Here is a 20,141-nt window from a genome sequence, read left to right on the forward strand (position 1 = left end):
TCTAGAAGAAAGTGATGAAGTGTTGTCATCAATGGTAGCTTTTCTTCCCACCCTTTTCTACTTTGAAGTAGGATAATCACCTTTGTTCAATGAAGTTCTTGGTGTTCTCTATTTAATTTTTAATTAGAAGTCTACCTTAATAATATTATTATTTTTACTCATGTAATAACTACATTTTATGCCCCATCCCTGCAAATGTTCAATGCCAGTTTGGTTGCAGCTCTGGTCTAGTGGGAGGTGTCCCTGTCCATGGCAGGGACAGGAACAAAATGGTCTTTAAGGTCCCTTCCAACCCAGACCACTCTGTGATTCTACACTTCAATACATCTTACTCTGTGATTCTGCATCTGCAGACAGCTCATTGACCCTTATGCTCTCAGACTCACAGCAGTTACTGGTGCCCTGCAAAACAAATGACTATTAAAATCCTTAATTGTTTGGCAGCAGCTGATTAGAGAGAGCACGCCCGTCTCTGCAGTATCTCAGCAAAGCAGCAGTCAGCACAGCTGCTGATATTCTCTCGTGATAGAACCAAGAATTTTTTTTTTTTTTTTTTTCTGAAAAATAAAAGATCGAATATCCTTCTGTTGAGGCTTGAAACAGGTTGATTTTATTGACATCTAGAATATGCTGAGGGGGCCCATGGGGAGAGGTATGCAGCAGAGATAAAGAATAATTTTTGAGGGTGACAGCATTTGATAATGGGCTGTAAATTAAAAAAGTGTTGATTGATCTGCATATTTGGTATTGTAGTTAAAAACTCATTAAATAGAAAATGCTGCATTTGCTTTGGATTTATTTATTAATCAAATAAATTCTATTTGCTGTTTCAGATATAGTATTATCAGTTCAGTTCACATGAAAAGAGATCCTTATGTGTTTTATATTTTACGGAATAATTTTACTTTTTAATAATAATTTAGTAATAATTTTTACTTTTTCCCCCCAAAAGAAAAATGCACTTACCACAGGATGTCATTTCATCCGTTCCATCTCCACAGTCATCCTCCCTGTCACACAGCCATGATGTTGGAATACACCGTCCATTCCCACAAGAAAACTGATTAACCTGGCAAGTTCTTGCTGTCAAGACAAAACACTCCAAAAATACAAGGGAAATGGACTAGATCTGTTAGGTCTCTTGGTGGGGGCCTGATTTTAGAAGCTGCAGGGCTGGAGGGCACATCCTGGCCTGCTGCACCTTTCCCCTGCTCTGACTAAACATCATTCACCTCCTTTGATTTCAGAGAACACTGGGGTCATCTGCAGGGCTGTGCTCTATCTCTGCTGTGTGGAATTCTTAGTGGTTTCTTCCTCATAAAAGATCATGAAATTCTACATATAATTATGCAAAACTAGGTGGTGAGAAGAGCATTAATATACGCTAATGCTTGAAGTAAAGAAAAATCTGGGCATGAAAATGTCCACCAACTGGAATATTAGTAACTTGTATTCCATAACATGAACAATGATCTTGTGAAATTCATATTTACACAGGAAAATGGGAATTAGGTTGTGTGTGATGTGCTTGGCCTCACTGTTCTTAGAATCCTTGCCTTTGCAAACGTTTAACTGTAATCATGCATTAAAGGAATCAGAGCATGTCTTTCTCCCGACAAAATAAGGATCACTAAAGGAATTTGTGCTATGTAACTACAGAAATTACTTTGAAAGCTGATGAATAGTGAAATGCCACTAAAAAGCTAGCGTAGAAAACTGTCATTACGTATAATTTTGTTTATTTAAAATGTGAACCTATAATAGTGGCAGTAAGAGCAACACCGATTTTTACTCCAAATTTAAGCTTTTAGAGTTCACCTGGATGTTATTTTACACTTTAAAAAAATGGCTGATATGTCAAAAACCCCAGTAACTGAAAGAATATTTCTTCATTTGTTATTTTCAACTACCATTTTCCTTTTTCTTCATAGAAGTAGCCCAAAACAAAAAAGACGAATGAAAGTTTAAAATATTTCAAAGAAGTAATTTTTTAAATGTTAACAGTGTTCGCCACTGCAGGAATAAAGGGAAAAACAAAAATACAAAATTCAATCCATAGCCAACTGACACAGGGATTAAAAAAAATAGTCTTCAAATTAGACTCTCACTCTACAAGCAACAGTTGGATATCAAAGAGTATCAAGGCAATAAGACATCGGGGAATGTTTAATATACAATGAGGGCTGTCTTTCACTGTACTTCAGTTCAAAACAGTCATCAGCTTATTGATGGCTGGCATTTTGCATATTTGAGGTTTAATGCTTGTTTAGTGTACTCAGACAACAAGCAGTAAACATTTCCACACAAGCAGAGGGCAGATTGGGAATTCCATGATTTACTACAGTGGAATCAGTAAACAATCTTCATCTTGCTATTTCCTTAAAAACCCACTCTCCAGTTAATAACTCAGAAATGAAAAGAATTTCAAGGCACTGAGTAGAAATTGAATAATTACGCATAAAATAAATCAGCAAAAAATAAAATTTACAGGTGACATGGCACCCATCACAGCATGTTAACACACAAAATTATAACTGCCAAAAAAGATTTGTACCTCAAAGTTTGTACCTGAGCATTGCTTTGACAGTGGACCCATATGGAGAGATTAAGAGCTGAATTACTTTGGAAAACACAGTCAAGCACGTGGATTAAGTAAAATATAATTTGTATTCCAGCCTTGATGGCATCAAAATCTGAATTCATTTAAAACGTCAATAATCAGATTACAAGTAGCAGACTGGTTCAGCTCAGTTCAAATCAGTCCTGAACTATTTATGGAACTGAAGTTAGAAAACCTGTATGCACAACCAAGTAAAATTTTTACCTGCACAAGTTTTATTTGATTCGTCTTCGTTATTACCACAATCATTAGCTCCATCACAAAGCCACCTCTTGGGAATGCAGCGATTATTTTGGCACTTAAACTGATCATCAGGACAACTATGATTGACTGTGGAGAAAAAAAGAGAGGTTTTTTTTCCCTAAGAAAATAATCTGAGAATAACAGCTGTGAAATCTGTGAAAAGAGCACAGGAAATGGTACTCCCTGGTAATGCTGTTAGTGTGGTTATCCTGTATATATAACTGCCATGACATAAAGATTGTTCAGCACACCAGTCAATTAGAAATATTGCAGTGCTTCATTCATAAATTAAGTAACATATAGTAAAGATGCCAATATGGAGATCCTCTTCTATTAAGTGATAAAAGGTAGCAGCATTTTATAGTGCTGCTATTTCCTTAAAGAAAGATGTCCTTGATCACATTTGAGCAGCGTGATGAGGTTTGCAAACTGAAGTGCAAATAAACAAAGGAAAACACCGAAGGGAGCAGATGCAAACTGCTAAGTGCAGATCCAAAATATGATACCACAGTGAGCAGGGATTTGGGCGAGTCATAAAATGCTTCTAAAATGAGGCACATTACTGTCAATGGCCACATATAGATCTGCTGTTTACTCACCATGAAATTGTAGGTGTCAAAAAGTGAAATATGCAACACGGTGTAAAACTAACCAAAAAAAAAAAAAAATCTGGTATTGAGGAGTGAACAAGTTCTCTCTCAAACATGTTTTTGCTGGCTACCAATTCTCATGGAAAGGATGAAGCTGAATGCACAGAATTTATGTAAATACTATTGGCCTTCTCTTGCAACTCTAGTAGTGTTTATGTTCTGCTTTTTTCATGCTAATAACAACATCTATTATTAGCAGATCCTGCTCATCTCGATCTAGACAAGAACAGTAAACTGTACACGGTTTCAAACGCTGGCTTAAAAATAATCTCCAGCTATTTTTCACCTACTCAGCCATCCACAGTCTCTTTTTTAAAGTTTAACATACATCTGGAAACAAAGGGTATTTAAAATGAAAGGATGTCTTGCAGGCTTATCCTTGACATTTCAGTAGCTTTTATCTTTGACCTTTCTGCCTATTCTTCCAATTGCAGACAACACAGAGCGAGGGTGATATCAATAACACATGAACCCTCTGTGAGTGGTTTGTGTGCAGGGTGCAGAAATACAGGAAGTAGAGATTAGTTAACAATCTGAGCAGAAAGCTGTCCCACATCTCATACTTCCAAAGCAACACACTTTGCAATGTGACTGGAGAACAAAACTGGAAGCATCCAAGTAATAAAATCACAAGTTGAAGACTTTTTTTTTTTTAATTTGACTTTAATACTTGACACAGATACTGCTTTAAATGGTAGTTAAGCTTTTGCTCATATATATTTAGCAACATGTGTGTATTCTACTCATAATTGCAAATATTTCAAACTCATAAAGAACTATTGGAGTTACCACGGCAACTGCTGAGCTCAGTGTTATCACACTGGCCATGTAAACTGTAGATCACATTCAGGTTTATGACCACATTATGATTTCATTTATATCTGTATAAATCCTCAGAGAATTACAAGCTTTGATCAATGAACTGGTCTTCCTTACACTAATTTAAAAGACAATCAAGTCAAATCTGCTGAAAGATTTTCCTTCTCACTGTGTTTATTAGTTGAACTCCTTAATTTAAGTGAAAGAAAGAGACCCCAGTATCAAAACAAAATTCAAAACTAGAAAAAATATTTCAAAAAATATTGTTGAAATCAGGAATGACTACTACATGCAGCTATCAAAATACATAAATGCTGGGAAAACAAAAAAAAAAAACCCAACAGACAAACCCAAAACTGGTCATTTAATAGATATATTGAAAAAGGTCTAGGCATTACAGATGATCACAAGATCAGTTTGCATCAGCAGCATCAGGCCTGCGTGAAGCAGGCAAGACTTACTCAAGGATGAATAAACCATCACCCTTCACAAACACACTCTCTCAGCCTAACCAGCTTCACAAAAGCCTCAGCAGAAATACACACATCCAGTATTGGACATTCATCCCCGAGAATCACTTAGAAAAGAGCAATGAAATCTAAAGAAAACCTGACATAATCTACAAGGGGGGGAAAAAAAACCAAACAAACAAACCAAAAAACCCAATGAAAAACTAACAAAACCCAAGAACAGTTGAGAGTTGTTTGGTCTCAAAGAGATAAGAAAGAGACACTATGATAAGAGTTTTCAGACACAGAGAACAGTGCAGAGTAGAAGAGAGTTCATTTCTACAACTGATTGGGAGAAATAATGTACTTTCATTCTGTAAAGGATATTTGGTTTAGAGAAGTAAGCTAAGGACAGAAATAGAAAGCATTGAGACAAATAGAATAAGAAAAAGAATTCTCAGTGCTGCTACACTAATTTAATAGCAGGTTACTTAAGGACCTTCCAGAAATGACAGGTACATAATTGGTACATTTTCTATTATTTTTCATTTCAACAGCGGAATTCCCGTGCAGCAAAAAAATACATCTGTTGTAAAACTGTAACTTCAAAAACAAAGTACATCTAATTTAGTACTGGAAGTGGTTTAGGGACTTGGGTTTTGGTTTTGCTGCAGGTTTGATTTTCTTGGTGAGGGGGATTTGGGGGGGAGTTGTTTGCTTTGTTTGTTGGTTTGGTTGTTTGTGGGGTTTTTGGGTTTTGTTTTTGGTTTTTTGGGGTTTTTTTTGTTTGTTTTTTTTCTTTTTTTCCTGAGGATTTTTGTTGGTGTTTTTTTTTTTTTTTTTTAAGAAATGTATTATACAATTTCAGTAATTTTCATGGTTGGAAGGGACCTGCTGAGATCACCTGGTGTAATCCCCTGCCTGAGCAGGGCCAGATAGGGCAGGTTTCTCAGGACTGTGTCCACACAAGTTTTGAGCATCTCCACAGACAGAAACTCCACAACCAATTATGGGCAATCTACTGCAGTGTCTGACAGTAAAAATCGTTATATTTCAGATGTTCAGATAAAATTAATGCTTTTCAGTTTGTGCCCATCACCTCTAGTCCTGCTAGTGACACTACCAAGAACAGCATGGCTCCCTATTTCCATTCCCTCCCATCGGGTGTTATACTGTGACCCATGCAGAAAATAGTGGAAAACAAAGCAAAAACCACCAATATTTAAAGAATCAGCAATGATGATGCCAACCCCAAAAGATATCTGCTCTTGCACTGCACTATGAAATGAGTGCACCAGTGAGATTCGAAAGGGCTACTATTACCGTACGCAGGGAAAGGAGGAAATGAAAGATTTGCATGGATGGCTTAAGGGTGATGACTTTTGTTTGGCTGGCATTGTTTAGTTTGCAATCCCTGAAATCCAGCACGGGCTGTGGGTGAAAAGGCAAATGCATACGTACAGCAGATGTCGGAGTGCTCGTCGCTGCCGTCCAGGCAGTCGTCGTCCCCGTCGCAGCGCCAGCGCTCCTGGATGCAGCGCTTGTTGCTGCACTGGAACTGCTCAGCCTTGCACAGCTGGGGCATCACCTCTCCCTCTTTAACTGGGAAAAATATCCAACAAGCACATCTCTTTATCTGCTTGATAAATCCAGAGTGCAATGCCGCCCCTACATAAATACATATCAATTCTTGTTCTTGCTATTAGGAACATTTTTACGTAAGCTCGGCGTGTCTGAGGTAATTCCACGTGCAGCCCGTAGTAGCACAAGTATCTGAGTGCACTACACTGTACAGTAGTATACACTACACTGTGTAGAATGTACTACAAATAAAGGGAAAAACTCTGAACAGAATGGCACTCAAACTGGTTTTCAAATTGCTGCTTAGAGGATAGTGTAAAAATATCTGTTTAAAATATTGCAATACCTCATCAACAGCAAAAAGGAAATATTCTGACAGTCATTGGCCAAAATCTGGAGCACATTTAGGGATAGAAAATGATTACTAAAAAACTGATTCTTGTATCCAAGCAACAACTCAAACACCTGCATTATGCACTGGTACAGACCCGGCAGAGAAGAAAGGATAAAATTCTGCTGGGGTAGAGTTATGTAGCAAACTACAAGCTTATTGATAAAGCCAGGCAGATGTATTTCTCAACATCAGGTTCAGAATGCTTCATGTGTAAATGCCACACATCAGTCTATGTGTGAGGACCCTGTGAGGAATACCAGAGTCCTTGGAAAGAGCCAGGCCGTGAAGTGTGCTGGGGAAAAAGCAGGAACTCTGCCTCATTCCAATCTCCGTCTCTACCCTCTCTTCCTAATGCCTACATTCCATCTTTCCAGTGAGGAGTCCACCTTGCAGTAATTTCTGCTAAAAAAGAAAAATAGCCATTTTTTTAACAACACTGATGGCTCTGCCTGCCATGGATTTGGGTCAAATCCAAGGTCATTACAAGTTCCATAATGTTCATCATGCTATGAAATAATCCTTATGCTTTACTCATCTCTACTGAACTTATTGCTGGAGACTCATATAAAATGTTACACACTTCACTTCAAGAAATAGATCAAAGAGACTTAAAAAAAAGAGAAAATTTTTAGAAAGTTACAGACACCAAGTCTAAACATTAAAAAAACCCAACCAAACCTGTAGTACCTGGCAAGTTATTATATTAACTGAAAATCCCACCTTTTATTTTACCAATTTTTATCATTGTTTCAGTGAAGATATCTAAAGAAAAGAGCAAAGACAGCAATATTTGCACACTCTGTGTCAGAACCTATTATATATAAATACATCTACTTAACATGTTTTATGAAGTTTCATCATGCATGTTTCAATGTCAGATTTCCGTTTAAGATACTAAGTCAGTAAAATAATCTGAAAACTGTTCATAGATATTTAATTTAATGATTATATGGATTAATTTCTGATATTTTAGAAGAGTTCAGTGTACTACTTGGGTGCTTTATCGTATCAGATATGCTGAAATATTTTTCAACGCATTTTATCCTTAAATAGTGTATTTGATATTCTGTTTTCCCTGGAAAATCTTTTGCATTCTGTAAACTGTCTTTAACTAGAATCTTTATTCAAGTAAATTTATTTGTCTTATAGAACCTCTAGGAGGCCACACTTTCTGGTTTTATTTTCAGGTCTGACTCGATCCCTTAACAGCAGCATCAACTCAGATATTCTGTAAGAATCTTACTCATGCAGGTTGTACTGTTTTCCTCCAAAAGCTGATTATCAGCACAGGCACAAACTCTGCCTCCAGGAACGGCCAAACAAAGAGTGCTGCAGCCTCCATTATTAACACGACAGGCATTATCACCTGGGAAAAGAAATAAAAAGCAACTTTAAAACTAACAGCCATGCTAGGAATAAACAATGGGGTTTTGGGGAGGGTTTTTAGTTGTTTTTTCTTTTTTCTTTAGGAACATAAACAGATGAAGAACTTTTTGCAATTATTTTCCTTTTGTTTTAGGAGCACATTATTCTCATAGTTTAGTTATGGTGGGTTATAATATTTAAACATATTTAGTTACAGGTTACAATATTCTATAATAATAATAAAACCCCACAAAAAAACCTGCACCATCAGCTCACAGCATTCTACCTTCCTGTTTTGTGAGGGGAACAAATACTGAAAATATTTGGCACAGCTACATGCACATAGTGGCTTCAAGGAATCAAACAGAACATAAAGGAATATTCTGAAGCTAACTGGCATCTGTACACGTTAAAACAATGTGGCTACAAACGCAGATTAAGAAAAAAGAGAAAGGAAACAAATTGAAAGTACACAAAGATCTACGACAGATAGAACACAGACAAATATTCCACTACTCCTTTCTGAACACATCTGCCATTGCTCTGCTTTGTTTTTCCACGTTATTGTTCCTTCCCCAAACCCATTCCCATGAAGACACTCACAGCTGTCAGGTGTTTTAACCATGTACCAAGGGCTGCTGCATCCTCTCCACCTCATTCCTGAGGCAACCAGACTTAAAGTCACCGAGAGCCCACAAATGTCACCATTTCTGTTTGTGTCACTTCGGTCATGACCCAATTGCTTAGATCTGCATGGCTGAGGACACCCAGCCTCTTAGGAGCAAAGCTCTGCTGATTCCAGGTGCTGGTGAGAAGCAATAATGACCAAGCCAGCTGTAAAACGCCATGTCTGCTGAACCTTTAAATTAAAACTACTTTTTTTTTTCATCTTCCTGTCCTAGTAAAAAGCAGTTCCTCCTTTTAAAGGTGTACAAAACATTCATCAGCTTCCTGGGCTAAAACAGACCCCACACAATTCACTCTGCTGAAACACCCTCATTTCACTTTTCATGGAAAATATAATATTAAGTTTTCATCGAGCTATAAACATGGATATTAAACTGTCCTGTCAGAGCCATTCCTGCATGTGAAGGGAAATCTCTTCAAATTATCAAATGAACATCAGATAATGAGCAAATAATTCAAGATTTTGAAAATTTTTAAATTTTAAGATATACCTTGATACGTCTTACAATACAGACCTTGAGCAGTGCTTAATAACCTTTTCCTATACTTTTTCTGATCCACCATACACAACACTTCTCAGAAGAAAATGTGTAAACCGTCCATTAAAATGCTACTGTACTTTTAAACTCATTTGTTTTAAATGTTTAAATGCAAAATGTTTAATAGAGAATGATGTGAAAGGCCACTGTGGTACTTGTACTTTCACTGGATAGGGTGTGAGTGATATGGGAAAAACACATTAACAGGGAAAACAGGAATTCTCTGTGAAGTCTGAGGGCTTGATCACAATTTTAGACAGAGCTTAGACTGGACACTTAATACACATTATTGTCCTGATGTCAAGTCTGAGACTATAACCTAAACCATTACAAAAATCAACTATTAGGTCTCTGCTCACCAAAACCGAAATAATATGAGCAAAACATCACAAATGTAAGAAATGTATTTGAGTCTAAAATTTGGAAAACCTTAAGTAAAACACAGTCTCTGAAAAAAGTAGCCTTGAAAGTCTCTCCATCTTTACATTGTAAAAATACAGGATGTCAGTAACATAAAGATTTTAAAAGTTCTCAGAAGCTGATGAAATAAACAAACCAAAATACAATCTTCAAAAGTGACTCCAATATTATATAGCAAAAATCAAAACATTTGCAGTGATTTAATTAAAGAATGTACATGTGTTTGTCAGCTCACTAAAATAGAATAAGCCTACAGAATAAAAGACTATTTCAGGCAAATATAGAAAACACATTGAAAAGCCATGATGATTCTGAAGCCCAATGCAAGCTTAACATAAGTAACATCAAAAATTAAATCACTAGATCAAAGTCAACTGGTCCATTGTGAAGATGAAAAGTTCCTACTTAACCTCATAATTGGGATGAAAAACTCCTGCACAGTGGGTTATGTGCTAAGTAAAGTGATAAAAGAGCGGATAATGACAAGGAAAATAGAAGTACCAAGAGTTAAAGCAAAAAGATTCAAGATAAAAAGGTTTATAAAGTGCAGTCTTCAACCTGAAGGTGCAGGGAGACTTTCAGTCCCATCAGTCTTGCTGAAGGGACTCCTAGGCTGAAATGACTCCCAAAACACAGTTCAAACAGGTTAAGCCTCTTTATTGAATAAGCTGTAGAACCTGTAAAGCTATCAGGTACTTGAGAAATTAAATTTCCTCGACTACAGTTCATAACAGCTATTTTATATGGGTGTTCTTAAAATAGTCCCAAAATTTTACAATATTTTCAAAGCTATTATCATATTTTTCGTATTTTGACAGCTTTTAAAAGCAGCCGCTGCCCTGTCAGTTGCACGTGATTAAATTAGGCCAATTCCATTTTAATTAGCTAAAAAATTATTCCAGAGCTAAACCAACAATGTAATTGCATCTCAGTCATCATTCTCAGAAAAAAAATGATGGCAACCATGCACATTTGTTCAATCTTCTCAGTTAATAGATACACTGAAGCATTTATCGCATTTGTACCTTCTTAATAACCTAACCTCAAGTACTGTTAAATTGTGTAAGCCCACTCTTAGGATCATCCTCCACACATGAAGAGCAGCAGCCTGGTGCTCAAGCTCTTCTTTGCAGCCTGAGGAGTTAAAACATTAGCTGAATTCAAAAGAGGCTACTTTAACTGCTGTAAATGCACTTACTCAAGAATTATTTACATGTAAGTATCAATCCAGCCTTTCAATGCAGTGGAAATACCTGCAGGCCTTGGCAGGGTCATACTCTGAGTGTAAATCCAACTCCTATGATTACTATGCTTCACCTTCCCATTTTTAGGGATTCCTAATGTGTTAGTTTTCTCTTTTATCGTTTCTTTTCTTCTTTACTTTTGTTTCCTGAGTTCTTTTACTCAGAGTTTGGATTAAAAGGCAGAAGACCCTAGGTTGTCCTTCAGACTTAGATGTTTATTTATCTATAGCACAGCTGCACGGGATGTGCCTCTTAGTTAACAAGGTGGAAAATGGCCATGAATTCTAACTTCCAAGGCCTTTTAAGGTCCAAAACACCCAATTACGGCATGCCAAGTAATTTGTTTTTACTTTTAATCCAATAACTAGCTATTCATGATCCGCACTGCGGGTTTTTTTGACCCAATAGCAGAACAGCCAGATTTGTGAAGAAGAAGGAGAAAAGAAGAAGAACAAATCCACACCCCAAATCCTCCATATTGTTACATATATCCCAGAAACCTAAATTTTCTAAATCCAGGGTTCCAACACTAATGCACGGAGACCCAAAGACTAAGCCTAAGAAAGGAAGGTGAATTCTAATCTCTGAAAGCAAGGGGAAAAAATAAAAAAAAAAAGATTTCTTCACAAGAGGATCATGCCTCATGAGAGAGAGACAATGAAAAACACCCCTCCTTGAGGAGATCCCAAAAGCTTAATGTCGCTACCCAAAGCACAAAGCAAAGCAGGATTGGCACAGGATCCTGGAAAAGCCCTCGTGGTAAAAATGCCAGTCTGAATTGAACCATGCCTACATGAAATGACACAGTTTCTGCCTGTGCAGGCAGTGACAATACCAGAAGCATCAAAGCAGTCACCTTGAAATATCACAGCCAAAAGTTTCTGAGGTTTGTGCATGTAATCTTTAATATACAACTCGTCTATAAAATGGTTTGCCATGGTTTTCTCTGTATCACAATTCAGCCTTGAGCCTGCTCTTTTAGAAGAAAAACATGTACACAAACACACAAACAGTTTCTTTAAAATAAATTTTTATGCTCCTTTGGGGAACAATGGCAGGATCAACTTCACTGAGCATGACAAAAAGGGAAGTTCCTAAAGGCTGCAGTTAGCTTGCAAAATTCCAATTCCAATTTCAAACAAAGAATATATTAACGAGCCAAATTCTTTTAGCTCATTCAGCAAAACTGCCTAAGAGGCACTCCCCCTCTGGTGTCAGCTCACTTGGAAACTAACAGAAACTGCATTAAACATCCCTTTTTTTCAAAAAAGCAAGGAAGATTCTAAGTACTGAATAAAGCAAGAAAAGTACTAAGTATTGAAGCAAACACTGCATCTTCTGTTGCAGAAAAAACAATCTGAAATTAGCCACCTTGAGGGTAGAATTGGGACCAGATTTTGCCTTAAAAACACCAACCAAGCAAAATCCACAATAAATCCAAGAAAAATACCCAAACGATACTTTTACATGTCTTTGAAATTAAGAGAGAGTCCCTGAAAAGCATCTTTGATCAGAAGATCGCTGTTGCAGCAACCCTGACATTGCACAGTGCTACATATACTAGCTAGCTTTAGGTAGAGGAAATTTAGATGCTACAGTAGCAGAAAAGAGAAACTTTTAACAGTAAAAAAATAATCTTTAAACAGTATTTTAGCTATACTAATTCCTGACGCTCATTTTCATGTTTGGTGGCAGACATTAACCAGAAATACGTTTTCACTGAAGCGAGGAAATACTCAACAACTCATAGGAACGCTGTATGTATTAAATGGAATGCAAAGTTTTCTCCAGTAAAACACATTTTTAACTTTACCTGTACTGTAGCACTTGTATTTTCTAAATTCCATCTATGGAAACCTATGGCTTTTATCTCATTTCTCTACTGATACAAGTAGCAACAGCTATGGATTTTTCCACTACTCTCAAAGAACTAATTTTATTCTGTGCAACATACAGTGTTGATGTAGACCAAGATGAGGGAGAAAATTTAAAAAAAGGAAGACACAGGCAGAATCTATGATCTCATTTAAGAGAAGGTAAATGTAATAATATATTTTATATCTTTGAGCCAATGAACATATGTTACCCACTATAATTGATACTTGCACAGCATTTCTTGGTCACACAAGGAAAAAGGGCAATAAAGGCAGTGTGAATGCACAGAAGGAATTCAGACAGGAATAACGCTATGATTCACTTTTCAGTACTTACAAGAGGCTCAATTTCTATACCAATGGACTGAAATGTTGGAGAATATCTTTCTCATGCCACAACCCATATTTGTTTTTCTATTTTTGTTCATCCAGTCACCTCAAAATACTTGGAGACTGTAAGGGAAAATGTCCTTTTATAACAGACCTCTGGAGAAACTGCATAAGTACCTTGCTGTTTGCGTGGATCATAAATCTGGAGCCCAAACAAAGGTGGCCTCTCACTTCTCAACAATGTCACATTCCTTGTTACCAGATCCAACTGGAAAATTGACCCATTCATGTAATCTGTCCAGTATATGTAATTTCCATGATGTGACAGTCCAAAAGGATGATTCAAATCTTTTCCATTGTAGATTACCTGCAATTAATTAGTGGTAGGTGAGCATCAGCAAGGTTAAAAGAATTATTAATTTTTCTGAGAAGGTAAAACAGGAAACAGGAAAACTGAGATAATTACTGTTCCAAACATAACAATCTATTGCAATACAATTAAATAAAGAGTGCAAAGCCCTACTGTGCAGCATTATCAATATCAAACTTCAAAAAACTTCATATAAATTCACTTTAAGCGGCCCCCATCAGATAACACAGGAGCAGGGTGCCCAGGGAAGTGGTGGAGTCACTAACCCTGGGAGGATTTGAACGACACAGGCGTGGGCTTTAGGGTCATGGTTAGTGATGAACTCAGCAGTGCTGGGTTAAGGGCTGGACCTGAAGATCTTAAGGCCTTTCCCAATATAAATAATTCTATGATCCTGTGATTCTGTCCCAGCAGCTGCAGTTTGGAATGACTGGTCTCCTTCTTCTGGCTGGGATCCTTGCTTGAACCAAGAGCCCTTTTCCTACCTCCCCTCTAGAGAGAAGGAAGCAGTTCCTCAGATGCCCTACCTTGTCTGTTTATAGACACAAACCCAAGAGAATACGGAGATAAAGACAACTAAAATACTACTTTGAGGTGATTGACAAACATCATCCTCTTTTGCCCTTCAAGTTTTCTTTTTGGACTTGGAATTCTTATAGTCAAAACTCCTCAATGAACTGCTTTTGATCCAAATTAATCAGTCAATAATCTGACAGCTTTTGGTGGAATTAAGGACCTCCCCGTCCCCAGAATCTTCACTGTTCTGACACAGAATTAAAGATGTGATTGATCCAGTTAACTTTTGACCAAAATATCCCATATTTAAATACAAATTATTAAGCATCAAAAGCAACTATCTTCTAGTTATTTTTGGCTACATACATTTATTCAAATAGTTATGTAGTTTTTCAATATCCCAGAATTAAAAAAAAAGAAAAAAAAAATAAAAATTCTGTGACACACTTCAAAATAAAACCTGTAAAGACAGGTGCTTCTTGTTATTCACCACCTACTAATTTTATGAAGCAGATGGTAAAACTTGCCCAAATTATCAGACTCCAGTCTAAGCTTTAACCGTTTTCAAGTGTCTTATTCTGTGCTTGTTGCGTCTGCAAACCCACACAGAATGTCTGCACAGACTTGTATCCAGCTAGTACAGGCATTAGTAACAACTAAAGCAATCTCTCTCCATCTTTGACAGCATTTGTTGAGTGCTGCCCCTCTGAATATTACCACAAATGCTCAAAAGAGGCACAGAAATTGATAAAACCAGCTTGTCCAATGAAGTTCAAAGAAAAGCCTCCTTCTGGCAAAGCCAAAAAAGAAACGGTTTTTCTACTGAAAAACTCTTTGCAGCTTAATGGCTCAATCAAAATATAACTCATTGGCACATGAGAAAAAAATAGATTTAAAAAAAATAAGGTTTGGTGTCACTTAGTACAGAGGAACATCTTAAGCTGTGTTTCAGTCTCTCACTCAAGACTGCCACCATCATTCTGACAGAGGTGACGCCGGACACGTGGCAGGGTTGCGCAGACTTTAAAAACCTTGAGAAGTATTTTTAATGCAACACAATAAAATCTGGAGAAAGAACATGACTGTGGCAAACCAGCAGCATTTCTCTTTTACCTTTCTGTCAGTCCCATTCAAATAGATCCTTTCAATGTGATCGTAATAGGCATCACACCAGTACAGCACATTGGCGCGGTGGTCCAGAGTTAAACCATTTGGCCAGAGCATCTTTGATGTAACAAAAACCTGCCGGCTGTAGCCATCCATCCAGGCCTTCTCAATCCTCCCCACGCTGTCATCTATTTCATCTTCCTCCCAGTCTGTCCAGTACATCCATCTAGGGAATTACAAAAGTGAGCTTTCAGATCCCATTTTAATCAGGTGAATTACACCGTAGGCTTTTTGCAACACCTCATCTAAGCCAGAGCAATTTTGACTTTTGCATGTTGCTTTCCACTGCTGTTTCTACAACTGTGGTGCCTTCCCTGATGCTGCTGAAATGACACTTCTATTACTTTGCTCATATTGTGATAAATTACATGAATACCAGATGGACCAATAGACAAGAAAAGTGAAAGAATTAAGACCTTATAAAATCCCACCAGAATTATGGGGTTTCTTTGTTTGCTTTTTTTTAAACCATCAATTGTATTGACTCCATCACAAACTTCAAATTTTTACAGTGAGCTGGTTCTGGCCAGGTCTAATTTGCCTTTATGATGTAATTCTCACTTTTATTACACCTAATTCTACCAAAGAAGTTGCAACACAGTAATTATCTGCACTCTGGTTCTAGAGCTAAAGCATAACCTTGACGTTCCGTGAACTTCAGGTGCTACACGAAAGCAGCTAAATTACACAGAAAACTGTTATGAGTACTTTGTCCATCACAAAAATGTTTAGAAATAGTTGCTGTGAAAATTAGTTGAAAAACAGCCAGCAGGCAATTTTAGCATAGTTTTATAGCTTATAGTACAGCAAAATAGATAAAAAAAAAAAAAAACAAACAAAAAAACCACAACAAAGTGTGAAAGAAAGGCACCAATACTACTTTGGAAAAATTAAAAAAAAAGGATATTAACTCCTCTAAAAGTATTGGCTCATAGGAATTCTATGAGCCATTCTCTACTGGACACTACAGAATAAACCTTGATTTTCCTTATTAAATTTTTCTGATTATCATATTCTATTATAGAATTTGCCCATGAAAACTGTGATTTCAACCATTTAAATTACACAACTTCAACTCGTACAAAAGCAGAGGGCAGAAAATATGCTAAGAAACAACACTTTTTTTTTTTTTTTACCCTTTTTTTACATAAGGAAAATGAGTAAATGGGAAGAAATACATAGAAACCTGTATGCAATCTGTGAATCATCTCAGGTTGTATCACATACAGTCACATCATTCATAAATGAAAACGTCTGCCAGACAGCAGATGCTTACTTTTAGTCAAAGATAGCATTTCAATTAACAAGCATTAAAGAGAGGAAAAACATCATGCCAATCTTAAATGGATCCTATTTATTAAAGTTATCATGATTTAATTGCTATTGATGTACCTCACATTTTATTTCACAAGATTTATCTTTCTGAAATAACTTCTGTGATCCTAAACCATTTAATTGGCCTGTACTTTAAAGTCCTGACATTTAAATACTGAATTTACAAGGGAATAATACACTGAAGTGGAAAATTATTTTATTATCACACCTGTGTAAATTATGTCATATCTACCGGCCAAAAAAAAAATATTCAAATGCACTTTTATATATAAGCATAATTTAAGATTTATGAGAAACTGGAAAAAAATTTCACATCACTACACAGGTTTGCAGATATGCAAATGCAGCTTTTTTGTTTCTTTTTCATTTCTCTCAAATTGCCCACTAGAAGGTTGTTTTGGGTTCTTTTAATGTTTTTGTAAACACGTGCAAAGAACATCAGTCAATTTCTGATCCATGAGCCTTACAAACTCCGTTGCATGTTTGACTCAAACAGCACCGGGTTTAATCACAGAATGATAAACCTTGCACATGCCCTGAGGCTCAGGCAGCTGCAGGTCAATATGGCACTTATTTTATTGGGAGACAAAATATGTTTTACAAATATTTACATGACTTCTCAACAGCAATTAACTAAGCTTTTCTCCATCAACTCTTTGTCTGTACTTATTTTAGTTATCCTGTCAAAAGCTAAAACGTGCTCACAGTGACAGACATTTAAGTCAATGTGCTTTAATTGTATCTCAAAATGCAGTTAATGCTCCAACACCGGTTAAATCAAGACTAAAATTTTGGAAACGCAATTAAAAAGCCATAATAAATGAAATCCCTCAGGAAGAGCTTCCATGAGAAGTATAATCATGAAGGACATGCTATTTTATTGGAGAAGTGTTTTATATAATGGCCCTTTCTAGGCAATACATCTTCATACACTGTTTCCTGTGCCATGCACTTACTGAGCCGGAAAATCTAACAAAGTAATTGCAGGTGTGGTTATGGTTCATGGTCTGATTTTATGCCCTCACTATCTGACCTTAATGAATTGTAGCCTTTCCACAGTCACTTCCCCTCCTCAAAGGACAGGCTCAAAAGGGAAAACCTGATAGTGTAAATATTTTCTGTAATAGGAAAATAGCAATCGATCCAGCCACACTAAAACTACCCACCTACATCATTCTTCAGTGACAATTCCCTGAACAAATCTAACACTGATTTTTTATGAAAACCACCATTATTCCACAGTAATATAAAGTGATGTTTTGTTTGTTTTTTTTTTTATTTTGCAGCCTATCAACATTAATTAATGCTAATAAGTAATGAAGAGTACTGTCTCAGTTTTGTAAATTAATGTGTACAAGGATAGAGTCATAATTATCTCCAGAAAATGAGACTTAGAGAGAGAGAGAAATAATTTACAGGAGAGCATCTTAAAATTCCCCTAATATTAAAAATTCATACAGGACTTACACCTTCAATTTGTTTGAGAAAAAGGTGACTCACACTCAGATTAACAGGACAGACATTCAACAGTGGCAGGCATACAAATTCTTCTGAAGGCCTCAGGGCAAGAATGCTGGACAGGAATCACAGATATTACAGACTCCTGAAGAGTTGCAGACTGCTACATGACTCTCCAAACCTCATCCTGAGCAAAGTCAATCCTGTATTTATGCTACAAAGACAATTATTACAGAAGAAACAGTTTGCTTCATACCCATTGACAGGATCGACAACAATTCCTCTCGGGTGGGACATGTCTCCCTCTAATAAAGTTTTCCTACTCTGAGCAGCTTTCTCCAGTCTGGCAACAGCAATTGTTTTCCTGTGGCCATCATTGGTCCAATAAAGATTATTTCCAATCCAGTCCACTGCTATGCCTTCCACATTATCAAGATCTGTTGAAAGAGAGAGGAGAGTAGTAAGAAATTAATACTATTTATGTTCTATATTTACTTATGTTCACTATTTATTATGTGATATCCACGCTGTATTTTTGAAATTGCTTTTTTCCCTTATCTACTAAAGGTCCAAAGAATATTACAGATATTTGGTACCCACCAAAGTATCAACTAAACCTTGTTCACTTAAGAAACTAGATGTAAGTTTTGTAAACCAATCACAGGTGTAGAGATGACAATATGTCCTGTGAGACACAATATGAGAAAGTTATGTGGGGAAAAAAAAAGGTGGCACATGCTGAGAGGTCTTGCAAAATGTGTTTTAACAATTATCCGTATTTCTGATACACCTGCACTTTTAGGGAATGAATTTACCTTGTGATCTAAGAAGCTTGGGGGAAGCAAAGGTGTCAGAATGAGCTCTCCAGGACATGAAACAACAGAATGATGACATTTCTAACCCAGCAACCACCTGGTCTGACAAGAATCACCCAAAGCACAAAACTACTGTGGGTCAGGCAGTGTCTGAGAGCAGTGCTAGCAGCTCAGCCAGCTTCCCCAGGCTGATGGACACTGCCAGTTTTATTGTTTATCTCTCAGTGCCTTTGCTACATTCTTTTGAAAAGACAATGTCAGAGGGAGCTGAAAGTTCCTGAAAGTGGAGAGTGGCCTTTGATCTTGGAGTGGTCAAGTAGGCTGAGAAAAGTGCTAAGAATGGAAGGGAAAAGAAAAGAGAATTTCACCAAGGACTTGGAGCCCAAGGCTCAGGGAAAAGCTGCTGCACAGAACAGGCAACACAGAAAACCTGAGCTGTGAAAGAAACGTGCTTTAGAGCTCTGAGGGGCCTCAGCAGATTTTGCTCAAGTCAAGAAAACAGTGACATGAGTAAAATGAAGCTTGAAGACAAGGAGTGATTTGTTCAAAACTCATTTTATTTTTATCCTGTCTGACCAAGGTAATTTGGGCTAAACATAATTTCTATACTAATAAGATAAGATTTTGATATTAATAAGGTCACCTTTTTAGAGAAAATATTTTCCTCTTTTTTTTCTTCTTTGGGAGTCAAACCAGTCCAAATATGGGCTGTATTGGTATCAGCAGCAAAACTGTTAGATTAGAATGCTGGATACCTCCTGAAATTTACACGACTATTGCTCCACATCTATTCAGCTTCACATAATAGCCACTGTCTCTGACCTGCCCTGCCTTCTGCAGGAATTTTGGGGGAAATGTGCTTCTAAACTAAATACAATCTAAGTCAAAAAACCTCACAGTAACTAAATACTATCTATATAAGAAAGTTTTAAAAATAAAGGAGAATTCTACAGCACAACCCTATAGAGATAATTTTCATTGTTTTTGTGGAGTTATGATTTCAAGCTCACTTTTATTGCACTATCTAAAAGCTTTAAATATATTAATTACTTTTCAAATGGGTTTCACACCAAGAAGTAAACAGGAACAAGAAAATGGCCATTCTGCCATTCTGGTTAAACAAAATTGATCTGACTACAGTAAGCCAGTCCTTCTGCAGTAAAGCCCTTTCAGCATAAAAGGGAGGAGGTAATAAAATACCCTTGTGATCACTCTTCACTTGCTAAAGGAAAAATTAACATCTGTAATTCTGGAATTTCCACCAG

The 20,141-nt window shown here is 36.8% G+C and overlaps 1 protein-coding gene across 1 annotated transcript in view; it reads right to left on the bottom strand.

The window, feature by feature from the left end:
- LRP1B (LDL receptor related protein 1B) overlaps positions 1–20,141 on the bottom strand; it is a gene marked incomplete at both ends in the record, with an annotated part of 635,176 nt that overhangs the window by 203,503 nt on the left and 411,532 nt on the right. Inside the window, 7 exons of the mRNA XM_082285346.1 lie at positions 967–1,083; positions 2,825–2,950; positions 6,243–6,383; positions 8,000–8,122; positions 13,393–13,582; positions 15,215–15,434; positions 18,318–18,498. Of these exons, the coding sequence (XP_082141472.1) occupies positions 967–1,083; positions 2,825–2,950; positions 6,243–6,383; positions 8,000–8,122; positions 13,393–13,582; positions 15,215–15,434; positions 18,318–18,498 (1,098 nt within the window). The remainder of the gene's footprint in view (positions 1–966; positions 1,084–2,824; positions 2,951–6,242; positions 6,384–7,999; positions 8,123–13,392; positions 13,583–15,214; positions 15,435–18,317; positions 18,499–20,141) is intronic.

The sequence above is a fragment of the Coloeus monedula genome (assembly GCF_965178545.1).
Source record: "Coloeus monedula genome assembly, chromosome: 7".
Taxonomy (NCBI): domain Eukaryota; kingdom Metazoa; phylum Chordata; class Aves; order Passeriformes; family Corvidae; genus Coloeus; species Coloeus monedula.